The following is a 13,203-nucleotide window of genomic DNA, read 5'->3' on the forward strand; positions in this document are numbered from 1 at the left end:
TAAAAAAAAATCTTAATGGGTGTATTTGTCTTGATGAATTTGGATACGAGGGAACGATTTGAAAAAAAGAAAAAGAATAATTTTATTTAAAAATATTAAAATTTATTAATATTTAATTTAAAATTATAATCGAATAATTTAAAATATTTTAAATTTAAATATAACCAAATAAATTTGAACAAATATTATTAAAAAATTGTTATTAAGTGTTCTTGTTACTGTATACGTGCTATAATAGTTCAAAACAGGCGGCCCAACAGCACAAGTGTCGGATACGCTTCTGTGATGGCTATAAGGGCGATGTCTATAAATTTTGACAACATGTAATCGTCTCATTGCAAAACACAAAGGATAAGATAGCAAAGCATGGATTTACTACTCACCCTCTTTCTCCTACTCTCTTTTGCAGCATGGCTATGGCTTCTCCGGGTCCTCAAACCCAAGCCAGGGCCCCGGAAATCGGCTAATCTCCCGCCAGGGCCAAACCCTCTTCCCATAATCGGCAACATTCTCGAGCTCGGCGAGAAACCCCACCAATCTCTCGCTAAGCTCTCCAAATTCTATGGGCCCTTGATGCGGCTTAAGCTGGGAAGCATGACAACCGTCGTGGTATCCTCCCCGGAAATCGCCAGGATCGTGCTGCAAAAGTATGACCAGCTCTTCTCCAACCGGACCCACGTAGACGCAATCCGGGCACTTGATCACCACAAGCACTCCGTCGCCTGGCTGCCCGTCGATAACCTGTGGCGAAAACTCCGCAAACTGTGCAAAGAGAACATGTTTTCTGTGCATAGGCTTGATGACAGCCAGGACCTGAGGAGGGAGAAGTTGCGGAATTTGCGAGACTATGTGAAAGATTGCTGCGGCAATGGTGAGGCTGTGAATATCGGTAGAGCTGCGTTTACGACGTCGCTTAATCTGATGTCGGCGACTCTTTTTTCAAAGGAATTCGCTACGTTAGGTTCCTCAGATTCGTCTCAAGAGTTTAGGGATATCGTGTGTGGAATAATGAGTCTCGTCTGCAAGCCTAATCTTGCTGATTATTTCCCTCTTCTTCGGCTGGTTGATCCACATGGAATCTTCCGGGAGACCACGTTATATTTCAACAAGTGTTTTGCGATTTTTGATGAAATTATCCGTCAAAGGCAACAGAGCAGTGATTCGTCAACGCCAAAAAATGATATGCTGGAAGCGCTTCTTCAAATCAACCAGAAAAATGAGTCTGAACTCAGCTTTTATGACATCAAGCATTTACTTCTGGTGAGCATATATATATATAGTCCATATAGCTAAAGCTCTTTGTTCCATTGGTTTTGAATGTTGATTCTGTAATATGTAAAAACTCAACACGAAAATATATAGTAGTCAAGATTCTGGGCTCTTGTTTTAAAGTTCTTTCTAATTTTGTGTCATTGTAGGATCTATTCGTTGCAGGGACAGACACAACATCTAGCACAGTGGAGTGGGCAATGGCAGAACTATTGCGCAACCCTGAGAAAATGTGGAAAACCAGAGACGAGCTAAGAAATGTGGTGGGACAGAAGGAAGAAATCCAAGAATCAGACATCTCGCAACTCCCTTATCTTAGAGCAGTGGTGAAAGAAACTTTCAGGCTACATCCCGCAGCTCCTCTATTGGTACCTCACAAAGCCGAGGAGGAAGTAGAAATCAGTGGCTATATAGTCCCGAAAAACGCACAAGTTCTGGTAAACGTGTGGGCTATGGGGAGAGATTCAAGCGTATGGCCGAACCCTGATGTATTCATGCCGGAGAGGTTCTTGGAGACGGAAACTGATGTCCATGGCCGACACTTTGAGCTGCTGCCATTTGGTGGGGGGAGGAGAATTTGCGTGGGGCTGCCGTTAGCCTACCGAATGGTCCATCTCATGCTTGCCACTTTGGTAAGCAGCTTTGATTGGAAACTTGAAGAAGGGCTGAAACCTGAAGCAGTAGACATGGATGAAAGGTTTGGGCTTACTCTGCAGAAGGCCGTTCCACTCGTTGCAGTTCCTACTGAACTGTAACTACTATTACGTTTCATGACTTCATCTTTCCATATGGGACCATACCATACGGGACCATGTTCAACCAGCACTTGTCTTTGTTGTAATAATTAATATATGTCAATAACGTAGACTGTTTTTTTCTCAAGATGATGAATAACTTTGCGTGTTCGTGGAATATTTTTTTACATTTTATCTTGTGAAAATGAATTTTTCAAAATTATATCACAAGCATATTACACTGCTCTAAAAAAATTATCATCAAAATGATTATAATCATAATATTTTCTATTTTACTCGACACTTCTTTTTCCCATACACCACATAAACTATCACTACTATAATTTTATGCCGCATTTTTTCTTAATAAAACAAAAAGAGTTACTTTAACCAAATTCATTTCATCTCATTTCTTTGGCTGCAATAAGGTGAGTTAGGAAAAATAAAAGAAATTCTCCCCAACAAGAAGTGCATAGGAATTAATGAATTTCTCTTCTCTTCAAACATATATTTATCCTAATTGGTTGATGCATATGATTAATTCTTTAGTCAAAATGTTACCAAGTGTTCATTTTTAAATTTTAGTTAGACTGGCCACTGCATATGCAATGTGCATGTAAGTTGTAAGGACTGTGTTGCTAGACTTCTTTTTCCACCCACTAACTTTTATTTTTAACTCCACAATCTACACGTAGTAAAACTTATTTTAAATTGTTATTTATTTTTAATTAGTATTTCTTCCTCTTTCTCCTACTTTAAATATACTCTTTCAAAATTATTTATTTTTTTAATTATAATTATTTTTATATTATCATTTTTCCTATAATAAAAATAATTAATAAATGATATTTAATTGATTTTAATTTTTTTGTACAAATACATCAAATGAGCCATATATCAACTAAGTCGTCCACTATCCATTCACGTAAAATAATGAAGAATCCCAATAACATTAAATTAGGAGATAAAATCATATTCAATATACACTATTTTAAGTATACGTCATTCAGTATTATATTATCATTCCTATCACATTCCTTCGCCATCTCTATATTACATTTGTCACATTTTGTCTTTTATATTCTGGTTTTTGAAAATAAGAATTTTATGGGCTTATAAATATATCGGATCGAATATTCCGTTGTAAAATTGTATTTTATTTTTTAAAACATTTAATATAAATATGCTAAAAATATAATATTATTTTCAAAATAAAATATATGATACAATCTTTATATAAATAATATATATATTGAACGATTAAAAAATAAAATAGAATTTATAACAAAAATATCTAATCAGCCACATGTTAAATTTTTTAGCAGCGCCGCCGCCGACTATAAACCAATGATAGCATGATAGCCGCCCACCCCATAGAGTTTAAGAATTTTGTTTAAGAATTTCATTAAATTCAATCACTCCTATTTAAATATTGTTTAAGAATTTTTCAGTTTACCTTGTTGCTTATAAATCTTTCAGTAGTGAGTCAAAAAAATAGAAATTTATCTCAACTATTACAAGAATAATGAGTTATGAAAACCCTTAAAAATTACAAAACAATATAAAATATAAATAGATTTAAATAATATAAAGAATATATTTACAGATCTATCAGCAATATTACAGAAACAGTAAGAGGAATGTTAGTCTCAGAGAACCAAATATGTAGAGGAAAGGTCCACGGCCACAAAGATCAGCAACCTCTCACGGTTGCTCAAAAATCCAAGCAACAATAACCAGATACCAAGCCACACAGACTCACTTGAAAACACAAAGGTTCCCCACCAAAATAGTTCACAAAGAACTTTCCGGAACGAATAGAAGAAGGAGAATGAGAGAGGATTTCTTAAACTGTTGCTTGAAAACCCAAAAATCATGGAGGGTTTTTATAGTGGTTCAGTATTGAAAACACATGGAGAAAAAGGTGGCGGAAAGGATTTTCAAAACCATGAGAATCAGTGGAAAAGACGAGAAGACAAATAAAATTAGGATTAGGGGTTATAATACCAACCAGGTAGGACAAAGTGGGTCAGATCTATGGACTGGGTAGAAGAGAGTGGGCTAAGCCTGGTGGGCCAAGTGATTGAGTGAGTTAAGCCATCTAGGTGAGACGAATGTCAATTTGAATTTGAGTCTACCAAAATTTTATGGGCCATTTTTCTCAATATATCTCATATAATGAAAATAATGACTACAGTAATGGTGGAGTTGAAATTAATTATAAAATATAAATAAATTATCAGATAATTCGATCACATCATCTTGGATAAAAAGAAAAAAAAAAAAAAGTAGATCACGATCTTGATGACCTGTCTTATGTGGAAAAAACTCTTTAGCGCAATGTTTGCGTTTGTTGATTGAGAGGAAAGGAAAAATGAGAAAGCGATAGAAAGGGAAAAGGGAAACTCTTCATAGCCCCTATGCACATTGCTTCAAAGAACCAAACTGCGGACATCTTTACAAAAGCATTACCTGGTCCGAGATTCATGAACCTCATCACCAAGTTGGGTCTTGTCAATATTTTGCCAAGCTCCACTTGACGAGGCGTGTAAAATTACAAAACTCTGTTTCAACTTACAGCAACAAGTTCCAGCTGAAGCTCAGTGAAGAAGAAGGAAGAACAGTGCCTTTTGATTGATTGAGAGAAAACGTTACGTTTTCTCAATGCTAGCAACGTCTTTATTAGTTAGCTTATAAGGCAGTCTTCTTGCGTCTTTGTAAAAGCATTTTAGCACTTTTATTAGTTACTAGCAACTAGTCACGTAAGTTAGTTATTTCAGCCTTCATCTTATTCGCTGTAACAAGAGAGAAATCAAGAAAACTTCACTCTGTAGTTCTTCTCTGCAATTCTTGAATACGTTTTGATATTTCCAATTGAGAGCTCAATGAAATATCTTGCACCTTCCCTTGCCATTTTTACAGTATTTAGCATCATAGTACCCGGAACAGTTGATTATTTAAGAATAGGAGAGGGCCCTAACAGACTAAGTGTCAGGTTTTAGTTTTATTATCATGAAGAGAGTATCAGGTGATCCTGACAAGTCTTACGTGAGAAGAGCCTTTAGGACTATGTTGACTTTGATTTTAAATATAACAAAATATTAGATAAGATTTGTAAGTTAGATACACCGCCTTCTTGCAGCTATAAATTCTGAAGAAGAAAATGTAACTGTTTCAGAAAAAAGAGCAAATTATGGATCTACTACTTTCCCTTGTTCTCCTACTCTGTTCTGCAGCATGCATTTGGTTTCTCCGGGTGGTCCTGAAACCCAATCCAGGGCCCCGGAAATCAGCCAATCTCCCTCCAGGGCCAAAACCTCTTCCCATAATCGGCAACATTCTTGAGCTTGGTGAGAAACCCCACCAATCTCTCGCCAAACTCTCCAAAACCTACGGGCCCCTGATGCGTCTCAAGCTGGGAACCATGACAACAGTTGTTGTATCCTCCCCGGAAATCTCCAGGATCGTGCTGCAACAATATGACCAAGTTTTCTCCAGCCGAACACACGCAGATGCCATCCGAGCACTTGACCACCACAAACATTCCGTCGCCTGGATACCGGCGGACAATCAGTGGCGGAAAATCCGTAAACTGTGCAAAGAGAAGATGTTTTCGGGCCAAAAGCTTGATGCGAACCAGGGCCTGAGGAGGGAGAAGTTGCGTAATTTGCAAGACTATGTGAATGAATGCTGCGTTAGTGGCCAGGTCGTGGATATTGGTGTAGCTGCCTTTACGACGACCCTTAATCTGATATCGGCCACTCTTTTCTCGGTGGATTTTGCTGATTTTGGTTCTGGTTCGTCTCAAGAGCTTAAGGATGTTATGAGCGGGATAGCGTCTATCATCGGCCGACCAAATTTTGCTGATTGTTTCCCTCTTCTTCGGCTGGTTGATCCACAGGGCATCTTCCGCCAGACCACGTTACATTTCAACAAGTGTTTTAAGATCTTTGATGAAATTATCCGTCAAAGGCTACAGACCAATGATTCGGGGACGAAAAGTGACATGCTGAAAGAGCTTCTTGAAATCAACCAGAAAGATGAGTCTGAATTGAGCTTTGACGAGATCAAGCATTTACTCCTGGTGAGCTTCGTCCAACTTTCAGTTGACTCTTAATTTTCATTTACATATTATCATATTACAAGTTGTTTTACAGCTCCAAACATCAACCAATAATCATAATAATTCGTACGCAAATTAATGTAAAACAGACTTCAGCAAAACGGTCAACTTTTTGTACAAAAATTGGATGGACTTAAACGCGTATGATTCATCCAAAACGAAAGCATTTATCTCCCCAAAACACGTCTTGAATTTTTCCGAAAATTTATCTATGCTGAAAATTAAAGGCAAGTTTAATTCTTTTGAAAATTTGACATTGTACAATGTTAAAAAATAAGCATGGATCTGGATTTGATTTTTAATCATCCTTTACTGTTAAAAGATAAGCATGGATCTGGATTTGATTTTTAATTACTCTTTCTAACTGTGTATTGTCTTAGGATCTACTTGTCGCAGGAACGGACACAACTTCAGTTACAGTGGAATGGGCAATGACGGAGCTAGTGCGCCACCCTGAGAAAATGTCGAAAGCCAGAAATGAGTTAAGAAATGTGGTGGGACTGAATAAAGAAATTCAAGAATCAGACATCTCAAGACTCCCTTACCTACGAGCAGTGGTGAAAGAAAGTTTCAGGCTTCACCCTGCAACTCCTTTATCGGTACCTCACAAGGCCGACGAGGAAGCAGAAATCAATGGCTATATAGTCCCTAAAGGAGCACAAGTTCTCATGAACGTGTGGGCCATCGGCAGAGATTCAAGCATATGGAGGAACCCTGATGTATTCATGCCCGAGAGGTTCTTGGAGACAGAAATTGATGTCCGTGGCCAACACTTCGAGCTGCTTCCTTTTGGCGGGGGGAGGAGGATTTGCGTGGGGCTGCCGTTAGCCTATCGTATGATCCATCTCGTGCTTGCCACTTTCATAAGCGACTATGATTGGAAACTTGAAGGAGGGCTGAAAACTGAAGAAATGGACATGAGTGAAAAGTTCGGCCTCACCCTGCAAAAAGCCATTCCTCTCAAGGCACTTCCAGTTAAAATTTAGCTATCATTATTTTCCCTTTTCGTTTGAGACTATGCTTTCACAAATATTTGTATAGATATGCATGCATCATCAAAGGGATTAAGACCTCATTAATCAATACAATTGGGGGCATGTTAGATCCCTTGTCTGAATTTCTTTTTTTCTAAAGGCAACAAAAGCCCGTTTTGAATTATTTAACTCTTCAAGTCTACAAAAGTAGCTGAAAAATTGAGCTTAGGAGGAAATTTCACTGTCTGCTAACTTCCTGTGCTGAATCTTGGTAATTACACCCATCTGTCGTTTTAGGAACCCCGTCACAAGTGTCTTCATCCTTGCCTTTGCCCCAAAGAAGCACATACATGCCCAATATGACCACTACGGATCCTAAAATGCTGTTCAGACACAGCAGATGTCATTAAGTTAGACGTTGTTTGCCAAGAAAACCTTAGAAAACAATATAAATTATTGTGGTTTTTCATCAAAGAGAAACGAATCGTGTACAGATAAGAATTACGTGAGATGCTTTACCTGCCAAGGTAAATTTCTTCTTGCAGTACTAAAACATCTAAAACAGCAGCAAAAAATTGTATCAACGGGCTAAATGCGGAGGTAAAGACAGGTCCCCTTTGTTTGACACACCACGACATAACGACATAACACAGCCCTGATCCCACGATTCCCTGTATGAACAGCAGAATATATATGTCAGGAAACTCCAAGAGAACATAGATTTTTTACCAGTATTTGAGATGTAATTCTCACACTATATATGACGCTCAGAATCTGAAGCTCTCCTTGGAGAATCCAATTAGACATGTTTCTGTCAGTGATGAAACACAAAACAGCTGACTGGATGGCACTAAAGAAGGACATGATCAACGTGCTAGAATACCGGTGTGGAAAATTCTGCCCAATCCTAGACTGTATAAGAAACCATGACGACCAAGCCAGACTGCCCGCGGACAGAAATGCGGATCCAGGCCCATAGCCCTTTGCCCCTTGACGGTTTTCAACTACGTGCCCAGGATTTGTCACCGGGATCCCTTTGTACAGGCAGAGTATTAAGGCTCCAATTGCACAAGTTACCGTCCCGAATACCTTGGCTTTTCCACTCTTGCTCTTCATTTTCACTTTCTCCATCCTAAGTTGTTAAAGAAAACAGTTAGAGCTAGTAATTATCTTACAGCAGTACATCAATAATTCTTATTTAAATCAAGTTTGTCCTGCTTAACACTTGGCATGTGACTTCTCACTTAATTACCGACTTTCCAATAACCACATAAACAATCGTACTTCACTCTCTACATAATCTGGCCGAATTGGCTGAACCTGGCCAATTTGATTTGAAAATTTCCTTACGTGCAATGACATATTGGTGGTTGCTTGGATTTGGCTCTTACCCCAACGGCAATGCCAAGACGAATGTGATCACCGGCACCATATTTATGAAAGCACAAGTGAATGTTGCTGATGTATAGTGAAGCCCAACCAAGAACAGGTACTGTGTGAGTGTCAACCTGGAAACATCCACTTTCCAAGCTGTAAGATGAAAACAAATTTTCTTCCACACAAAAGCGATAAAAATTCTTGCTCACAAGTTGTTCCTGTTCATATGATTAGAATCTCGTACTTTCTGAGACCTTAAGAAATGGTAGAGCAGAACATAGCCTAATAATAACTTACCCAAGCAGCGCACAGAGGAACATCTGCGCCGTCACCCCGACCGTCAGCTTTGCCCAGCTACTCCTGCAATGAACTTCCCTTCTCATATTCTGCCTTTTTAGTATATATGGCATCAAAGAATTCAAATCCTAGGACTTGAACAGATTATTTTCATAAATTCACACAATGCATGCAAAAATACTCCCGTAAACAGCAAAACAGACGTGCTAAATTACCTCTCCCAGAAATAGACAAAAGGGATCAAGAAGACAGCCGAGATTGATTGTCTGTAGACGAGAATGATGAGACGGTCAGTTCCTGCATTCAGTGCCTTCTTGAAGAGTATATTTACGAGAGCTAAGCCAAATTCAACGGCCACCATTGCAGCAACCACCTTCCACATTTCAACTACATTCATTACCACAAAAATGTTATGATGTTATGTATGTGGAAGTAAGTCTTAATTAGCACTAACATTTATAGTGGGATCATCCAGCTCAATCCCTAGTGCGTGAATCAAATCTATTCCTTTGAATTTTCACAATCACCTTTTACTCGCAATTTTTCACTTCCCCTATTATTAAATGATTAGTATAATCCATATATTTATTGGTAAAGTGCTTATATTCTGTCTATATCATCATCCCTCATGACTTCATACCACTTGTGATCACCATGATTCTCCCTTACTCTTAATACCCCTGTTATTTTTTAATGAACATGGAATTTGAGAACGGTGAATTCTATAGCACGTACAAGTTGAACAAATTGTGTCTTTTCATAAGGTAAATTGTGGGCATCGAATCAATCGATCTAGACACAAATTAATCTGTTTGGTGTAGTAGATTCGTAATTCGATTATAAATAGTAATTTTTTGGTCCATTCAATATCTCAACGAGGTTCTAAATGCGAATATTACTCCATATCTCGATAACACAATTGCATTGTAAAATTACGATTGTAATTACATTCACGTAACAACCCGGACTTATACATAATATTTGGTCAAATTTCACGTTCCAACAGAAACTACAACTACTCTAAGAAAAATTGTTATCCTACTTCTACTTTTAATTTACTACAAAAATAAAAATTATAAGGAGAAGGAAAAGTACTTAAGCATCCACATAAAGTAGTTGATTTGATTTATGATGCATATAGAGATAGCATCCAGTGCTTCTCGGGGAGCAGAGGTCAGTCTCGCCCCTTCTTACATGCAATTTTGGTAAGTGGGAGGTGGGAACAATACGTCTAATCTCCACCATTAGTGAATGTGATTGTATGCTCATTAATTTGGTGCGTGTTCCATTCCATTTCTGTCTCAAATTCTCTGGTGAACTGAGTAATCAAGCAAATTTACATATTCTTTTCAATTTAACCATCAGGATAAGGTCATTACACCAATTATTATTACAAATTATCAATAATTATATGTTAGTGGGATTCAAAATTCATGAACAATTACAAAATTTTTAAATTTTAATTAAGTTTGGTCGAACTAAATCAGTTACGAAGTAAGTGTATTACACTTTTCATGTGATTGGTCACTTTCCCTAAACTGCGCACCAATCATATATTGCACTTGCCATATAACTTGTTCAAATTTGTCAAATTTGATCTGAATTAGAATTTTCATGACCAATAGCTGGACCTTGTTGACTTGTAATTAGCCAATTATACTTGATTCACTATAATATATATATATATATTAAATACCGTTTTTGTTTGTGAAAAATAGGAATTTATTTTTAGTATGTTGTCTTTTTCAATAATTGAGGGTCTAGCTAGCTAACTACATAGGCTTGTAGTGCCTGCCTTAGCTTATGCTGATGCCGAATAAGGAGTAAAGCTAATATATTAAAATAATAAAATAAATTTTATAATATCCATAAATAAATAAAATTGAATTAAAAAATTAGAATATTAAATTTCAATGACTAAAATCTCACAATTAAGAGCAAGGTTTAATTATTTTAAACCATATTATTTGACTTGACTTGACTTGAAATTTATATTTCTTTTTTTTTTTAATAAACTCTAAAAGTGCCCCTACTGATTCCGATCGATCCAATTTTATATTTTTTCTCTTTTCAATGTCAATATTACTCAACATTTAAAAATTTCAAAAGATTATTTTAACATTTCTAAGTTCAACTTAAATATAAACACAGTAGTAACAATGTTTTATTTATCCAAAGTTTATTATAAAATAAAATTTAATGTATTTGAAAATTTTAAATTATTTTATAAAATGAACGATCTTATAAAATATTTCGAATAAGTTTAGTAGACACCCTCTAGATTTTATTTGTTTCTCTCTATCTAAATTCTTTATTTATCTATTTTTATTTTTGATATTGTATTTATATTATTTTTGCACAGTGTTCCTATTTTTATAAGCCTCGAGACTTGAGATGTGTGATGTATCACATTCAGATAACGGGCCCTAGGCACTGCATTAATTAATTACAGATTATGTCGGCAAGCACACGATCAAATCACAATATTAAAACAAAAAAAAAAAAAACACGATGAAATCCAGAGTGGGCCCCCACTATAAATAACAACCACCAATTGAACTGTTCGAGGTCGCGCGTAATGTTTTTAACTTATGGCGTATCCTTTGACTAAATTATCAGTTGAGCACTATTGTACTGTACAATCTTATTTTATTAATAAAATTTATATTTATTCAAAAAAAAATATTTTTAACTTTTAATTTAATTTAAATATTTGACACATTCAAATAATAAAAAAAATATTGCTCAATATTCATGAAATTATGAAAAACTCTCAATTCTATCGTTTCAATCTAACCATTTGAGCAAAGCATCATAAGGTAAAATTAAATGAATAATAAAAAGAAGTAGAAGCTTTATTGATTTTGAATGTGGAATTGCTAATATTATATTTCTTTTTTAGTATAAAGTTTATTGTGATTCTATCCACAAATTTGGGATGCAATGTCTAAAATATCATGAGGTGGGACATTTTATTTTGGGCCAAATAATATGATCGAAAATGTCACCATGGAAAGAGAATAGAGACGGTGCCAAATTATCCTGTTTGATAGTGGGCATAATTTCTCATTAAATATTATAATTTCACTTGTGAGATATTTTTCTTTTTTAATGATTTTTACTTTTAATTAATTTTTTAAATTATTGTGTTAATTTCGTCCTTTATTTAAAATATACACACCGTATATATAAAGTTTACATTATTAAACTAAATAACTTGTTTTAAAATATGCAATGCTTATCTATTAAATATTATATGAAATAAAACACTATGCACTTGCGGTATACTTTTTTTATTTCTCAACATTTTTCTTTGCTACTTTAAGTTTGATTATTCATAAAAAGGGAGGGATAATACACTCTCGTCCCCTAAGATTTTTTGTATTACACATAAATTTTTTATTATTTAGAAATTATATTTAACACTATTAAGGTTTTGCTTTCGTTTAACAAATAAATTCCTCTATCAAGCAAAATTCACCGAATTTGTTGATATCAATAAAAAAATAAAACAAATCTATATTTTTACTCCTGATTGACTTATTATTGATTTATTGCAGGTCAAATAAATTTTTTTATGATCAAATTATACTCATACGTCTTCACGCGTTACTGAATGTAAAGAGTTATATATTCACTGTTATAAGGGTAGTTTATTAAAAAAAATATATTTGTTTATGCAACAAGTCCGTAATAAGTTAATCAAAGATAAATCTAATTTTTTATTCAGTTTTTTTTGTTAAAGTAAGCAAATTTAGTAAATCTGGACTAGTGGAGGAACCTATTTGTTATATGAAAGCAAATATTAGGGGTACTAGATGTAACTTTTCAAACCACAAAGGATCTACGTTTAATTATACCAAACTTTAAAGAAAGAGTGTGTAATATAGAAATTCTATTGATTAACAAAAATGAATAAACTCATAAAATATAATTGATAAAAAAAAGAACGATTTTTTTTAAAAAAGTCAAACATGGAGGAAAAATTATATTTTGATAGTGTTGGGTGTAAACCCTTTCAATAATGGGCCCAATGAAACATATTCCTAACTCAACTATTACAAGAAAAATTGGTTACAAAAACTCTTAAAATTACAAATCAATATACGGTAAAATATAAACATATTTTAAACAAGACATAGGATATATTTACAAATCTAACAACAAAATTATAGAAATAGAAAGAATGGGATAAGGTTTAGAGAGCCAGATCCGTAGAGAAAAAGTCCACTGCCACAAAAATCAGCAACCTCTCATGATTACTCAAAACCCAAACAACAACCAGATACTTAAGCAACAAAAACCCACTTGATACCACAAAGGATTCTTACAAAAAAAAAAAAGAAACATTCACGAATAACGTATTAAAAGAAGGAGAAGGAGAACGAATTTTTTATTCTGTTACTTTAAAAACAAGATGTCATGAAAG

General features: G+C 35.1%; 3 protein-coding genes across 4 annotated transcripts; 2 read left to right on the forward strand and 1 right to left on the reverse strand.

The window, feature by feature from the left end:
• The first annotated feature begins 283 nt into the window (after positions 1 to 283).
• LOC105171634 (cytochrome P450 76T24) lies at positions 284 to 2,151 on the forward strand. The gene is made up of 2 exons (XM_011092810.3): positions 284 to 1,260; positions 1,419 to 2,151. The coding sequence occupies exons 1-2, from the start codon at positions 367 to 369 to the stop codon at positions 2,022 to 2,024; spliced, it is 1,500 nt and encodes a 499-aa protein (XP_011091112.2). The 5' UTR covers positions 284 to 366; the 3' UTR covers positions 2,025 to 2,151.
• Positions 2,152 to 5,080: 2,929 nt separating this feature from the next.
• LOC105174262 (WAT1-related protein At3g30340) lies at positions 5,081 to 9,186 on the reverse strand. Of its 2 annotated transcripts, none has more exons than XM_011096304.3 (7): positions 8,990 to 9,186; positions 8,775 to 8,837; positions 8,492 to 8,608; positions 7,854 to 8,232; positions 7,620 to 7,771; positions 6,672 to 7,483; positions 5,081 to 6,579 (listed from the first exon to the last, which is right to left on the reverse strand). In XM_011096304.3, the coding sequence occupies exons 1-6, from the start codon at positions 9,169 to 9,171 to the stop codon at positions 7,339 to 7,341; spliced, it is 1,038 nt and encodes a 345-aa protein (XP_011094606.2). In that variant the 5' UTR covers positions 9,172 to 9,186; the 3' UTR covers positions 5,081 to 6,579; positions 6,672 to 7,338. The 2 variants fall into 2 exon arrangements, with proteins under 2 accessions (XP_011094606.2, XP_088741868.1); XM_088885742.1 differs by having other exon boundaries at positions 8,775 to 8,867.
• Positions 5,197 to 7,243, forward strand: LOC105171642 (cytochrome P450 76T24). Its single transcript, XM_011092824.3, has 2 exons — positions 5,197 to 6,087; positions 6,507 to 7,243. Exons 1-2 carry the CDS (start codon positions 5,197 to 5,199, stop codon positions 7,110 to 7,112), a joined length of 1,497 nt encoding a protein of 498 aa, XP_011091126.1. The 3' UTR covers positions 7,113 to 7,243.
• Positions 9,187 to 13,203: the final 4,017 nt, after the last annotated feature.

This window comes from Sesamum indicum, linkage group LG1, assembly GCF_026168435.1.
Source record: "Sesamum indicum cultivar Baizhima isolate 11 linkage group LG1, ASM2616843v1, whole genome shotgun sequence".
NCBI lineage: Eukaryota > Viridiplantae > Streptophyta > Magnoliopsida > Lamiales > Pedaliaceae > Sesamum > Sesamum indicum.